Source organism: Petromyzon marinus, chromosome 1 (assembly GCF_048934315.1).
Source record: "Petromyzon marinus isolate PM22_M1 ecotype Great Lakes invasive population chromosome 1, UKy_Petmar_22M1.pri1.0, whole genome shotgun sequence".
Classification (NCBI taxonomy): Eukaryota; Metazoa; Chordata; class Hyperoartia; order Petromyzontiformes; family Petromyzontidae; genus Petromyzon; species Petromyzon marinus.
The window spans coordinates 10,858,800-10,874,681 of NC_133667.1; the positions used below are offsets into that span (position 1 = coordinate 10,858,800).

The 15,882-nt window shown below is 49.2% G+C and overlaps 1 protein-coding gene across 8 annotated transcripts in view; it reads left to right on the plus strand.

Moving 5' to 3' along the window:
• The window catches only part of LOC116942196 (adhesion G protein-coupled receptor L2-like), a 213,143-nt gene extending 199,795 nt beyond the window's left edge, over window positions 1-13,348 (plus strand). For all 8 annotated transcript variants that reach the window (XM_032953872.2, XM_032953862.2, XM_032953909.2 and 5 more), the window contains one exon: window positions 1,579-13,348. In XM_032953872.2, coding sequence (XP_032809763.2) covers window positions 1,579-3,110 — 1,532 coding nt within the window. In that variant the 3' untranslated portion in view covers window positions 3,111-13,348. The remainder of the gene's footprint in view (window positions 1-1,578) is intronic.
• Window positions 13,349-15,882: the final 2,534 nt, after the last annotated feature.

The following is a 15,882-nucleotide window of genomic DNA, read 5'->3' on the forward strand; positions in this document are numbered from 1 at the left end:
CATACGACCGGGGTCCTCCTCCGGCGCTTAGCAATTAATCCACCAGCAAAGTCCCGCGTGGCTTGGGCAACGGTGGCTAGGAGATGTTAACTACCTCCCCTGGTCTACAGGAGGTCGTGGGTTCGATCCCGACCCTGACGACTGCTGCTGCTGCTGTATATTTGGCAGTCTGCGGTGTCTCTCCCTCTCCATCCCTCCGCGTGATCGCGTGGATTTTTCCCCGGGTCCTCCGGTTTTTCCCTCCACATTTTAGAAACAAAATCACGCTGTTCAAGAGTAATTGGCTGCTAGAATTTTTTTTCCCGTGTTATTAAGCCGCTTTGTTGAGCTATCAGTTTGTGATGGCCAGGTCGCTTCTGAAAAAAACAGCTACATAGCTCAGTGGGCAATGTCCTGGTAAAATGCAAAATAGTTGAAAGCTCGTGGCAACCCACGGTTCTTGTTGTGAAGCCGATTCACTGCTGGCAACTGCCCAACGACGCCGGTTGTACGCAACTACCGGCGACACGTCCCGTTGCCCGTTTTTACTCAGCGTATTTGCGTGGATCGCTCGCCAACGGTGACGACACCACCGGTGGTGGTGCTGCTGCTGAGGCAGCGATAAATTGGCGGCGCTTTGTTCATCACGAGACAGCTTTTCGTTAAATTGGTTGTTGTTCCGGGTGAAGGGACAGTGCGGCGGGCACAACGTGTTACATGCGCGGCGGATACGACACCCCCCCCACACCCCCCCCCCCCGAAAAATAAATTACGGCGGCTTTGTGATGATATTTTGCCACGTATTTTGTTGAAAACTTATTATCAATGGAGGTGGGATTGTTATTATTGTGACTATTATTACGATATACCCGTGACCTTAGTGGTTCGTGCTTGAAGCATCCCACACTGGTCCTGCGCGCCTCCTCAAGATGGCGCTCGCGCGCTTCCGCCCCCACCCCTCCCGTTTTAGATATTGCGTGAAATGGTTATTCTTTTTAAAAACCTGGATTCCCTTCAAAAAAAAAAAACGATGAAACTAAGCGTGCTGGCGACGTGAATTTCCACGTGTGGTCAAGGGAGCGACGGACAGCTTTACTTTAGTAATAACTTCATATTTGTGGATGACGCGTGTGCAACGGAGAGCGAGGTACACATTATAAAGGTGGATTGCATTCCCAACAGAATATGCGAGCGATTTTGTTGGTTGTTGCAGAGGGTTTGGGTGTATTGCTAAGACTAAAAAAGGGTCAGGGTCAGAGTTCAAGTCAGGGCTAGAGTTAGGGTGTTATGGTTGGCCTTTAGGATTAGGGTTCGAGTTATAGTTAGTGTCAAGAGTTGGTTAGGGTTATAGTTAAAGTAACGGTTAGTGTTGGGGTTAGAGTTAGCATTCGACTGGAGTTAGTTTTAGTGTTAATGTTAGAAACTAAATAATTTTATTTGACCAGGTAAGGCCCACTGAGCTGTATAGCTCATTTCAGAAGCGACCTGGCTATCACAAGTGATCGTTCAACGAAGTGGCTTATCGCTTATCATGTGGACATTTCCAGCAGCAGAAGCCAAATACCCTATTATTATATATTTTTTTTTTCTTCCCCGCAGAGCATCTGGCGATCGGCCCACGAGACGCCGGCGCCCTGGCAACAGCGCCGCGCAACAGCGCCAAGCACCAGCAGCGCGCCGTCGCTTCCAGCGGCAGCCACTTCCACCTGAGCAGCCGCGACTTCATGGCGCCGGACAGCGACGCCAAGCTGGGGGCGCCAGACGCCTCGGCGCCTCGGGCCAACGGCCTCGTCTTCCTGGCCGACTCCGAGGGCCTAGGCCTGGGCCTGGGCCTGAGCGGCTACGACGACGACGACGGCGGCAACACGGCGGGACCCCCCGCCTACCTGGGGCCGACGTTGCCCCTGTCGCCTCCTCAACAGCAGCTGCAGGCGACGGCGCCGCCCCTGCTGCTGCCCCGCGGCGAAGTGGACCGCCTGTTCGGCAGCCTCACCCCCAGCAAGCGCCACCTGGTGTACGTGGGCAAGCAGGACGAGCTGCTGCGCAACCTGACGGCCGTGCAGCAGATGGCGCGGGGGGCGGGCAGCGGGATTGTGATCATAGCGGACGGCGACGGGGAGGAGGAGGATGACGACGTTGAGGAGGAAGAGGAGGAGGAAGAGGAGGAGGACGAGGACGAGGAAGAGGAAATGGCCGAGGACGAGGAAGATGACGAGGAGGCGTTGGAGGAGGAACGGAAGCTGAAGTTGAGGAAAAACAAGCGAGCCGATGAGGGCGACGTCGACGTTGGTGGTTGCAGCGGCGGCGGTGGCAGCCTGATCCGGGTCCCGTGCGAGGCGGCTCACCCACGGTGCCCCGACTCGGGCGCTCCGCTGCTGCCGCGACGGACGCACTCGCTGGCGCGGGCGTCCCCTCTGCCGCCTCCGCCGCCGCCGCCGCCGGCGATCGTCGCCAGGGAGGACGTCCACCCTCCTCCTCCGGCCGCGTACTTCCCCCTGCTCACGCCGCGCCAGGTGGCCGAGCTGCAGTCTCCCGGTCACGAGGCGTCGCTCTGCGCCAGCCTGCCCAACCTGCGCAATGGCGGCGGCGGCGGCGGCGGCGGCGGCGCCCGCGGCGGCGACTCCTCTTCCTCGGGCCCGACCGTCGCCCCCCGCGGGCTCAGGCTCCGGCCGCCGGCGGAGAAGAGCGACGCGGGCGGCGTCATCCTCGTCGGAGGAGGCGGCGGGGCGGCGGTACCGCCCAATGGGCCGCGGAAGCCGCCGCCGCCGGGCTACTTCCCGGCGGAGAACGGCAGGGGCGCGGTGGACAGCGACGACTACATGCTGCCGCTCGACCGCGACGAGGCCGCCCTCGGGGCCCGCGGGGACTCCTTCCTCCCGGCGGGCGGAGGGGACGGCCGCTACGACGCGGCGGCCGGGGGGGCGCTCGGCGGCGTCGGGCGGGGCGACTACCTGCTGCCCCTGAGCGCGGCGGGAAGTCGGGCGGACGACTACATGCTGCCTTACGAGCCGGACGAGCCCCCGCCGGCGGTGGCGGGGAAGCGCGAGGCGTTTGTGCGACCTCTCGCCAGGGAAGGAGGGGGCGCCGACGGTGGCTGCGGCCTGGGCATGGGCATCAACACCAACTTGTAGAGAGGGGGGGGGGGGTGGCGGGCCCGCGGGGGGTACGCGGGTGTCACTCCAACCTCTTCGAAGGGGGAGCGGAACGAAATTAATACGCGGGGGTGTCCCCCGTGAAGGTATCGTCCGTCGTTTAAAAGGATTGCAATTTTTGGACAGAGCCAGGTTGATTAGACTCCGCGTGTGTGCGCGTGTTCTGTAGGGGCATGAAAACGTTGTCGTCGACGACGCACGCCGCTATCGAGGTTTCAGAAACTTCCCGTGCGAAGACCCCCGGGTTATTTTTTTCTGTTTTGTCAGGAGCACGCTTCACGGATGCTCCGACACCTTCAGAAGTTTCCCTCGATGTGGAGGGGCTGCCAGCATGCACATTCCGCATCGATGGTCGCCGTGTTGGGTTTTTGTTCTTTTGCTAGTTACGAGCGCGGCACAAATCGCCCCGCGATCACAGCCGGCGTTATCTTCGGGGCGACCTCTGGCGGTCTCGTTCCACGCAGACAACGACGTTTTTGCGTACAAAACAACGCAAGCCCTTTCTCTTGTGTAAGGGTTGCCCTGTTGTTGAGAGGGATTCCCCTCTGACCACCTGAGTCATCATAAAAGCACCTCGTGCATAGGAGGAATATGACGCCGCCAACGTCTCAATCAACCGTTTCGAGCTGTCGCCTTAAAAATGACGACATTTAACCGACGATACCTTCACGGGGACACCCTGTGATTGTAATTAGCCGGCCTGGTCGCTTGCGTAGGTAGTCATTTCAAATGAACAAAAGTTCCGTGAAGTAAGAACGAAAAAGCTAACTACGAAAGAACAACCAAACAAACAAAAACCCGCGTTGGGACCCCCATGACCGTTTAGAATTTTCGGAAACCCGCAGTGGACGTGCGGAGATGTTATATTTTTGTGCCAGGAGCAAAGCGTTGTTGTTGCTTCCGCACGGAAGGAATTTGGCAGAAGCTACAACAGCAAGGTGGGTGTTTTGCTGAAAATAAAAGTGGCGTGTCGACATAGCAAGGACAAAAAACCCACCGTCGTCATTTCACGGCCGCTACAACAACAAAAACGAGGGGGGGGGGGGAGGGAGGGGAGACCCACGACCCACGTCCCAAGTCAGCAGCACGCTTCGCGGTTTTAACGGAAATTTACAGCAACAAAAAATCCAGTCCGCCACATTCGAGGGTAGGATGGGGGGGGGGGGGTCTGTGGGGAAAGAACAAAAAAATACAAATTTGTTATCAAGGCCAAAAGACTTCTCTTCAATCAGATAGCCGTGGGACAAAAATATATATTTATATAAATACCCCTGTGTAATATTTGGGGAGCGCGCGAACGGGGCCGGTCGCCATATTGTCTTGTGTCGGAAAAATTCCCGCGTCGCGGCGGCGTCGGTGCGTTGAACTTCGTTCGCACCGCACATAGCCGAACCGCGGCTCAGCGGAGGTGCGGGTAGCGGGCGGCGGGGGGGGGAAGGACAACAAACTTACACACACAGGAACAAAAAAAGAACACGGGAGGGGGATGGGGGGGGGAGATACCTTCTCGCCGTTGAAACAAAAACTGTGGCGGTACTCGTGTGCGTCAAACGGTGGACTCGGACACTGAACCAGCAAATGTGGGGGGGGCGGGCGGGGGGTGGAACGGGATACACTGGCGGGTACGATCTAAGTTTATCTTTGTCCACGATTGTTTTTTGTTCTTAAACCTTCGCTCGCGACGCACGGCGCACATGCGTCCTCTCGGACGGGGGTGGCGGGGGGGGGGGTGCTTCTCGAGCGGACGATCGTAAGGACCACGACGACACGATTAACGCAGAAGAACAAAGAAATGTATCTTTTTATTTTATCTGGGGCAGTGGCGATATGGCTCCGGGAGGTTTGCGCGGCGCCTTTCGCTGACGGAGGAGCCGTTTGACTGCTCCTCCGCCGTGTGATCTTTTGCTGTGCATTGTGATTCTTGCGTTGGCAGTGTTGGGGAAGTCGAATTTTGGTCAAGACGAATCCGCTCTCCGGTCGCCGATTGCTCAAAATATTCGAATCCACTAAATAATGTAACCCTCCATTTTTTGTGTTTTGCAAGAAAATGATGCACCAATCCTGTACAAAGCCCTGGCAGAGGAATAAGTTAATCTGATTGTAATGATGCTTTGTAATATGTTACTCCCCAACACTACATGATGTACATTTATCTGCGTGTGTGGGTTCTTCCTGTATTGGGCTAGTGTCATCGCAAAAGTCTTCAGGACTTTGGGGCACTGATGGCATACACTTGGGAGGTTTTTTTTGTGTGTGTGACTTATGCTTTTTGCACGGAGTTCAGTGTTTTTAGCTTGCGATGGCTGTGTCAGAGCAACTGAGCCTACGCCACAAAGATCCTGGGTTTGAACCTCGGATATCGGCCACCCATGGTTACACAAGGTTCTCAATTCCAGCGGGGTCGATGGCTCTTAACCCGGTGACCGATGGGCTGCTAAAAAGCAACAACTCCCCGTTCATATTAAATATAGATTTAATGTCATTAAACTATTTTTAAATGTGTTCGTAACATAAGAAACACTTTCGCGTCTTACGTGACGAGCGCTCCTTGTGGGGAATAACGGGAGTGCAGTTTTTAAGTCTGGACCGAGGGCACATTTTAAAGTGACTTCAGAAGAAGTTTTGTCAATTATCTGGAACCACTCTCTCCTCACGGTGACATTATTACGTCCGTTTTTTTTCTTCCCCCCCCAGGATAGATGTATTCGGTCTCGGGGATTTTCAGGCGGACTCTCTCCGCATTGGGATGTTTACCTGATTCCAAATAACTCTCGTGACGATGAAGGAATGACCACAATAAGAAATCGTAGAGGGTCTGTCTATTTGCTATCTTCTTTGCAAGCAACCACTACGACCGCACGCTTCTAAGCGAAAGCTCTCGGGAATTCATGGTGCAATTTTAGTATAAACAAAAAAGTGTTTGTAACCTCTTGAATATAATTTTAGTGATTAAAAAAAAAACACTGAACTCTTCATCAATAAAAGGCTCCGTAAGACACAAGCCCAGAGCAAGACAGGAAAAAAAAATCGATGAGCAAATGGTACACGTTGACTTGTAATATAGTTAAATACACTCTAAATGCCTTTATAGAAGGCTCCGTGTTTAATACTTGTGAGATATCAACAATAGTTGTCCGTGGTGTACATTTTGATTGGTCAGGTGTAGTTGCACCTTCCTACCCCCCACCCAAATCATTTTACTGCTTAGCAAGAGTGAAGTGTGTTAATCGGCGACAGTGTGGCCAATCATGCGCAAGCACTCTCTGGTGCAGGTGGGCTATCACGAGCCAGTCGGGCAAAGCCAACTTTTTTGCAAGCGCGCTTCGTAAATGGACGAGGCTGGTGGGGGTGGCTGGGGGCTCTCCATCTCTTTTGGCGGGTGCCACTTCCAACAGTGTCTACGGGCATTGCGGGAGCACTGTGCATGAAACTTAGACCTCTAGCTACGCCCGATTTTAAATTCACAACTTCTTAAGATTCGTGTCTTAAGAGTAGAACATTTGATGGCCTCTGCCTTGTTGCCCAAAGGTCAATCTGATGTCTACAGAGCATCGGATAGTGTCATCTTGTGACGGTTGAGGGTGGCCTAGTTAAGTGGCTCGTTGAATTCAGAAGGTGGCACCTTCTCAAGGGGCCCGTTCCTTGACACAAACAACATGACGAAAGTGAAAGAGTTCCTGATAGACGTCGTTGCCTCAAGACAAGACCCTAAAAATACCACGGTTGACATTATTTAGTGGTGGTGTAATCAGCACATGCATGTTTAACACAAAATGCAAATGTGGAAGACTGTTGATGGGGAACTCTATGGCTTGCTTTATTGGTTCGGGAAGCCCACCTGTGATGAGAACGTTTTTTTGCGCACTATTCGAATCTAATGAAGGCCTCGGAACACCAGGGAGGCAGAACATGTGCTTGAAACTGATTTCTTTTTTTTCTCTCCCTGTACTGCAGCAGGGGGGGAGAACAAAATCTGTGTTGACTTCAGCAAAGTTGCAGAGAGGTGTGGACCTAGCAGTGGCGTGGGAGATTGCCTTAGTGGCCTAGTGCGAGGCCTTGACAGGCAAAAGGGGCCTCGCATAGTTGTTTCCACCCCAGTGAAAATCCTGTACCACCGCAGGGGTAACTATCCTTCTTTCCCCCTGCTGTTCGGGTCACGTGCAAACTGTTTATTTTAATTAAAGGTGACCGATGTAATGAGAATAAATGCTTGTTTTGCCGACGGTGTATTTGTAACATTTTTGTGCATTTTGTTTTTTGGCGCAAAGCGGTTCCCTTTCCGCTTAAACTGTGCAAGAACCGCCATTTTGTCGTGACCATGTGATCGTGATGAGCCAATCGCAAGCCTGTTGCTGGGCAGCAAATGCATCTTGATTCCCTTTATACAATTATTTGGCAAATTCCATTGCCAGTAGTTCACGGGTATAGGCTGAAAATACTTCACTGTCATCTTGAGCAACTTTGTGTTTTAATTTCGCAACTGGCGGGCATGCTGATCGAAAGTTAAACTGGGCAGTGACTGCCGATCAAAAATGGACGACTGGCAGAAGATTGCTGTTACTGCACTTTCACCATTGGTACTCAAACATTTAAACTATTTATAAATAATTTTCTTTGGTGTCTCATGTTTGTTGATGAAGATTTATTGATGTGCCAACTATTTTTCCAAAACTCATTTTTTTTCTCTTTAATGTCCCCGCACTGTTTTCATCTACAAGTCAAAAACACAGTGGGTTGATTGGCCAAAACAGTGAACTCCATGGTGGCGAGATGTTAACTACCTCGCCTGGTATACAGGAGATCGTGGGTTCGATTCCGACCCTGATGCCTGCTATATATTTGGAGTTTGCGTGTCTCTCTCTCCGTGGTTCCGTGGATTTTTCTCTGGGTCCCTCCGGTTTTTCCCTCCACATTTAGAATCAACATCACATGTTTAGAGCATTTGGCTGCTTCAAATTTCCAGACGATAAACCATGTTCGTCGAGCTATCATTTGTGGCCAGGTCGCTTCTGAAAAAGAGCTCTGTGGCTCTTACCTGGTACTTAAAAGTTTAATTTATTAATGCAAATCGCATAAATATGTAATGTGCATTAATTAATAAAGCATCAAAACCGGAGGGTCCCGCATTGGGAAGTTTTTGCATTTACATAAAATGATTGCTTGGCTTTGTGTGGGAAGTCAACAGAGATCACGCGGATAAAATGTCCACTCATACTCGTGGCAGGGGGAGGGGGTGGTGATGGTTCAACACTGCCATTGGCTGGCCACCTCGCAACCTCACGCCTACAATACGTGCTGGGAGCCCTCGCAAAGCCACCCAAACAATTAGTATCCAGCCCCCGTCCTGCTTAGCTTACCTTTAGGACTATTTGGTTGTAGCCTACTCCATTTGAGGCGTGTAACCAAGGGTTAGTCGGTAAAAATGTGGTGTAGTGGGGCGGGGGGAGATGTTATGTCCCTCGCCTGGTATGCAGGAGGTCGTAGGTTCGAACGGGGATCCCTGAATATGCCTCCAATTGGGGTCCGTGTGGATTTTTCTCCGTGCTCCAGTTTTACTCCCGCCCCCCCCCCCCCCTCACACACACACATTTAGAAAACACTTGGATTATTTGGCTGCTACTATAAATTCCCACATTTTTTATTATGTAAACCATCTGTGGCCAAGTTGCCTCTGAACAAAGTGGGCTTCGCCTGGTATGTGAAATAGTATACTCTTAAAATATATTCCTGCGCTCACTACACCTTCATAAAATCACGAATTATACGCAAATGTTACCCTTTGGCTAATGTAACAAACGAGACGGAACAAACGAGAACGAACAAATGTGACGAAAGAATCGACTTGAATAGTCTTCACGTATTGAATACCCAGGGGCATCTATTGAATGCCCAGTATATTCAACATTATCTCATCCAAAAGCCACCATACAATATCTCTCCGTGGCGACCTTTCTTCTGCCCGATTCTACAACGGGACTTTCAATTAATATCTCACAAAATATTGCTTCACCGGTTATTGCTTAGGCAAATATGTTTACATTCGGTAACAGTACAAATTTCCGAGGAGTACGCTTTCGCGACCCAATATTATCCGTAATAAGAGTTTTTTTTTGGGGGGGGGGGTGTTAGATTTCAGGCAATTACAATCAGCCTCATCAGAATTGTCGCCTGATGAGGCTGGTTGTAATTACCGGTCGAAACGTCGCTGTACTCGAAATGTAAATGTTGTTGTGGGTTTACACTCCCAACATGCGCTGACCTAGCAGCGAATTGGCACATTTTGTTTGGGCGACGAACCTTGCTTAATTGGCTGTGTCGGGTGGTGACGGGTCTAACAACGCGTTTATATTTGCGCGATCTAACCCCAAAAAATGAAACCTCTATTATCAATGTGATACCCGCTATTTCTGCTCAGATTACATGTACCATAATGATATCTGAACCAGTCCCTTTGACGACCACCTTCTTACCCGCATTGACCAACTTGGTTAAGTTTGAGTCACACAAAAGCACCCCACTGCCGCATCAACATTGGGAGGCTTTCATGCAGCAGTGTAATTGACCCATGTGTGTAATGTTTTTAATGCATGCACGTGTGTACAAAAACCTTTTTTTGGGGTGGGGGGGGCTTAATTGACCATGCTTCGCCAAGTTTGCCAGTGTGAAAGGCATAGATCAGAGCTGTAGAGTTGCGGTACTTGGATTTTCTCAGCGCTGCCCATCAAGTATCTCCGCAGCCATTTGGGGGGTGGTCACCCGTCCGAGCATCATTGCCCCAGGCCTCAAATCGGGGCAGCACTCGATACGTCACGTAATACAAAATGGAGTGTGCGCCACGATACGCCATGGATAGGGATTACATTTAGCGTCCAGTTGCCGGTGTAAATCATCACGATAGTAAACTACGGTCCGCAAGAGTACAGCGCTTGATGGGCCTTGCTCAAATTGTCCCATGTGTTTCCCTGCAAAGGGTGGGGGGAATCGATGCATTTGCCAGCCATTTGCTGACAGGGGGGGGAGAGGGGTCCATTTTCGGGTGGCTGTGTTTGTGAGGCCTTTTTATGAGCGTAAAAAAGAAAACCGAGATGTTTATTGCGAGTTTGCGTTGCAATACGGACGCGCGCCATCCTGTACATTGTTGCTCATGGTGGAGGAGGTGGTGGTGGTGGAACCACGGCCGTGATTTTTGTTGAGACAAGGCTGCCACTTTTTTTTTATTCTACAAATAAGGAAAAGGGGGGGGAGGGGAATTTCACTTCAGAGGAGAGCAGAACACAAAGTTGATACTACCTAAAACACAAATGTGCCACACACACACCAACACGTACACACACGGATGAAACAAGATACCCGTGTTATTGATTTTCGTTCAATTTTTTTTGTTTGCGAGGTCAAAACTCTTGTGTTTATTCGGAGTACAATTTTGGGATTCAGCGGAAGAACTGATCGCTTGCCAATTTTTTTTTCCCCGATAGTTTTGAATCGGCTCACGGTTGAATTGGGAAGCACATAGGCCCTTTTGGGCACTTGGCCGTCAGCGGGTGCCTCTCCGGGATGAATGTGAAGGCGTTGCGGTGAAACGCGAGGCTATTGTCACAGAAAATGCATTTTCTGTCGTGGCGAATTATTTTTTTGGTCGTGATTTTTTTTTTGGTGTTGAAAATTTCTCACTTAACTTTTAAAGTTGAAAATTGGAATAAGCATTTTGACATTAAAGCGAGCTATGCGTTCCGTCGTCAAAATCAAATATCAGCCAAAGCGCCTTCCCGATCCGTACGCCCCATTAGCATTTTGTTTAAACAAATCAAACCCTGGATAGTTTAGACTTCACCCCGTGTCATCAACAGCATGTGAAACGGAGGAAGCAAAGACTGCACATTGTCCTTGTAGTGGTCCACAACTTTGCCTGCGCAGTGCAAAATTAATGTAAGCACAAAGTATGTAATCCGATTCGGAATAACTTAATCGAGACACGAACACAAATTTGATCAATCGTGCTAAGGCGTGCCGGATATTCCTGCAATGACACCTCGAGCCATACGCCACAGGGGCCGTCCGTAAATGACGTCATGCACCTAGGGGGGTGGGGGGGGGGTCAGACATTTGTGACGATGTGTGACGAGGAGGGGGGGGGGGAGTGAGAAATGTGACGTCACGTCAAAATGCGCAACTTTAAATAAATATAGACAACAATAATTAAATAGACTTTTAAATAAATGTTTTCTCCTGCAACATCAGTGCAACGCCACATTAAATACGCACTACAATTACAATAGTTTAAATCGATTTGAAGCATGTTTTATGTTTTGGGGGGGGGAGGCAGAGCTTTGTGACGTCATATTTGAGGGGGGGGCGGGGGTCTGACTTTTTGTGACGCCGTGTGACGGGGGGGGGGGGAGTCAAAAATCGTCCAAAATCGCGTGACGTCATTCATGGACGCCCCTACAGAGCGCAGAGTCAGAGGTACAATTCCAGCCATCGCCCTCTGTATCTGAGGAGAAATGTCGCCATTGCATGCTGCGCAGGACACGTTGGAAGTGAAATAATCTCTCTCACCGCATGAATCCAAAATTCTTAAAATAATGTCGGTAACCGCAACAATTCTTTTAAAATGGCGGTGCGATAATGCCTGCCCTGTACATCATTAGCCATCACTGATGGGCGCCCGTGTGTCATTGAATGATGATTATGAACTCTCCACACTCAAAAAGCAAACCTTGAATAACAACGAATGTTCAAATTGTGCTTCACGTTTCAACCTTTAAATTGTGACGTTTCTGTACTTGCTGTGCCTCAAATCTGTGTTCAAGTTTTCCCTTCCTCTTCGAAGATGGCTGCCGTGGGCTTGGGTTTCAGCCACACCACAGTGCTCCGTTGCTTGGTCTTTTCTCTCCAGTAAAATGTACAGCTCGCCGAATTCGACATTTGTTTTATATACATATTGAAGTCTGTTTTATAAAGCACATTCCTTAGGTTACGCATGCCTTCCAGACCTTGTAACATCTCATATTCTCTTGTGTCTACAATACCCACCGAAAACCTTTTTTTTCCCATGAGAGGCCTAGTTTCTAAACCATTCCAGCCCAGGCCTTAGGCTTTAGGGCTGAAGCAATCCTGAGTCACTTTGGATTCATTCAATATTATTAAAGTTTGTCACCTCGGATTGATGAGGTATGGGAGAAAGCGATGAACCCAGTCAACATGCCAGCGTTGACCCAACATTGCATGTTTACTTTCAAGTTTAAAGCGTGCTTGTTAACGATCGCTATAACATGTCGATAGACCTCTTTCTCCGAGAATCGGTATTTTTCACATTGTCAAGAGGAGTTCTGATTGGGTTACGAGCAGACGTGGCCTGTGTGCGTGTGCCTTCGAACACGTCACCAATGTTTAACGATCTCCAAATGGAATTTCGTTTCATGCAAAACTATAATTTGGCACATTCTATCACGTAAGAACATCAATACAGGCAATCACTCGAGGGATATTGAACCAGGACCTGAGGTCGTAGGTTCAGTGCCTGGGGCTGGGTGTCTCTGGGAGACATAAACCCAATGAAAGAGACGCCTTAGGCCTAAATCTTGAATCCAGAACCTAACACAACAATAATAAGAATGCCATTCATTAATCCAGGAATGGCCCAGTGAATGTTGACTTTTAAGAGGGCCCTACCCATATTGGAATGTTTGGCCTGATTCCATTGAGTGGCTATCACGTCGTAGAAAACCTACACATACAAGATGGTGGTGGTGGGGGGGGGGGTCACACTTAAAACTGCACACACACAAGATCCACATATCCATTGCTGTATTGCCAATCTAGGCAAGTGTCAACCAAGTAACTAACCCAATCCGAACTCTGTGTAACTTCCAAGATCAGACCGTCTACCGTGCATTCAGGCCGAATTGGTCGCCCCCGCCGAGTTAAGACTTCATCTCAGCTTCTTGAGTGACAGCTGCATTATATGACCTCTCATGGAAAAAAACAGGTGGACAGGAGCGTGTGGATGTTTTGATGCATTGTGACAACCAGACCACCGGGGAGGAGGGGGGGGGTTACTGTTAAACAGCAACAGGGGCGGGGGTGTAAGGATTTTGTCTACGATGCGCGTCTTATACAGGGTCAGCTGTTGTATACAAGATGTGATTTAAAAATATATATTAAGAAATGTAAAAAAAGTTACAAAAATAAAAAACATGAAAAGCATTCATATTTAATGGACGGCCCGTTTACAATTCTCTGCCGCTTCAAATCGCCTTTTCGCTTTGTAAGTTTGTCCGGGTTATAATTCTGCAGACTTTTTGCTTCTGTACATGAAACATTCTTTCGTTGTTGCACAAGAATCTGATGCTTTTGGGCAAACTTCAGGGTCCACCTCTCTGCCTGTTATTCCACTTGGCGACTTTGGCAGGCTCTTGGGGAGCCCGTGAAATCAAGGCCCTCGTTTCGTGGTTATATCAACTGGACTCCAGTTTCGAGTCCTCCCCGAACCGATGTGGAATCTCGAAGGGGAACAACGCCACAATGCACAGATACATCAATGGTTTATATCTTTATTTATTTTATATTTTTATTTTGCCAGGTAAGGCTCCACCGAGCTATATATATAGCTGTTTTTTTTTTCAGGAGACCTGGCCATCACAAACGATAACTCAACAAAGGGCCGGTCATAAATGACATCACGCACCTAGGGGGGGGGGTTAGACATTTGTGACGATGTGTGACGAGGGGGGGGGGAGTGAGAAATGTGACGTCATATAAAAATGCGCAACTTTCAATATAGACAACACGTTCTACTTAATTAAATAGACTTTTTAATAATTGTTTTCTCCTACAACATCAGAGTGCAGCGCCACATTACAATGACAATAGTTTAATGACAATAGTTTACAATTACAAGTTTAGTTTATGCACTACAATGACAATAGTTTAAAGCGATTTGAAGCATGGAAATATGGTTTGGGGGCGGGGGGGGCAAAGCTTTGTGACGTCATATTTGAGGGGGGGTCTGACTGGGGGGGGGGGTCAAAAATCGTCCAAAATCGCGTGACGTCATTTATGGACGGCCCCAAAGTGGCTTATCACGTGAAAATGTATAGCGGCCAAACACTTGGACAAACTGGAGGTGCCATTTACTATTCGTTCTTTCGTTTCTCAGTCCACTTGTCCTGGCGAGGGTCGCGGCAGCAGCATGTTGAGTAGGGCCAGGTGACCCACGTAACCTGGTCGGGCCCAGCCCCAAATCGCTCCGTGGTGCCGTTCTGTGGGCCCACCATCCGCAGGGCGAAGGTTGAGGGGTGGGTACGACGCCAGTATGGCAGGGAGAGGTATGGTCTCATTTACTATTAAACTATATATTTAAAAAAAAAGTTTTACCAGGTCAGGCCCAGTGAGCTCTATCGAGCTAAGTTTTCAGGAACGACCTGGCTATCAGAAACGATGGCTCAACGAAGTGGATTGTGCAAATTCATAGCAGCCAAATACGCTACCAACGCACTTGATTCTAAACGCGGAGAGAAAAATCCACGCGGCCACAGGGAGCAGAGAACATGCAAACTCCATATACAGGCGTCACGGTTGGTATCGATACCACGACCTCCTGCATACCAGGTAAGGGAGTTAACATCTCACCACCACGGTGATAATAAAATAATGACGCTCATCATCGTGTCCGTGTTTTGGGGCCGGAGTCGCTGGAGCGGAATTGGGCCGGTAACAATGTCATTGCTTCTACTGGAAGTCTGTTAGATTGCATTCTTATAACATGCCCCATGCAACAAGCAGTCTGCATTCCTCAGACCATTGTATTATATCGTTCTTTCCTTTCCCACTCCTTCACAAATTAATTCCTCGGTCAAGACTGCCAATTTTCTTCAAGATCACTGTCGACCTACCCTCATTTGGGAATTTCCTCTGCAGCGTTTGCCAAATGCGCCCCTTGCAGGATTATAATTTGGCAGGCAGTTACCGTCCATCTGAAGGACGCCATGGTGGCGAGATGTTAACTACCTCGCCTGGTACACAGGAGGTCGTGCGTTCGATCCCAACCCTGACGCATGTACATTTGAAGTTTGCGTGTCTCTCTCTCTCTCTGTGGTCGTGTGAATTTTTATCCGGGTCCTCCAGTTTTTCCCTCCGCATTTAGAATCGACATCGCGCGTTTAGAGTACTTCACAATGATGATAAGTCACTTCAGCAAAGACGAACGTTTTGAATTATCTCAATTAAAAAAGAGGGATGATATTGTCGTCCTCTCAGCCGACAAGGGCAATGCCACTGTCATCATGGACAAAACAGAATATAACAACAAAATTCAAGAACTACTCAACGATGGCAGCTATACAAAAATAAAAAGAGATCCCACCAACAGCCTGGTTACCAAAACGAACAAAATCATCTCTGATTCAACAGCATTAATTGATGAGACCAAACAGTTCTCGTTGAAACCCTCTGCTGCCAGACCACCAAGATTATATGGCCTTCCAAAGATACACAAAGAAGATACACCCCTTCGTCCCATCGTCTCTACTATCAACTCCCCTACCTATAAACTGGCACGTTTTCTTGCTGATATACTGCGACCTTTCACTGGAAAAACCACCTCTGCGTTACTAAATTCTACTCACCTGGTATCGACAATCAAAGGCATTTCCCTGTCCCCAGACGACCTGCTTGTCAGTTTTGATGTGGTGTCCTTGTTCACCAAAGTCCCGGTACCTGACACCATCGCTATCATTGAAGACCTGGTTCA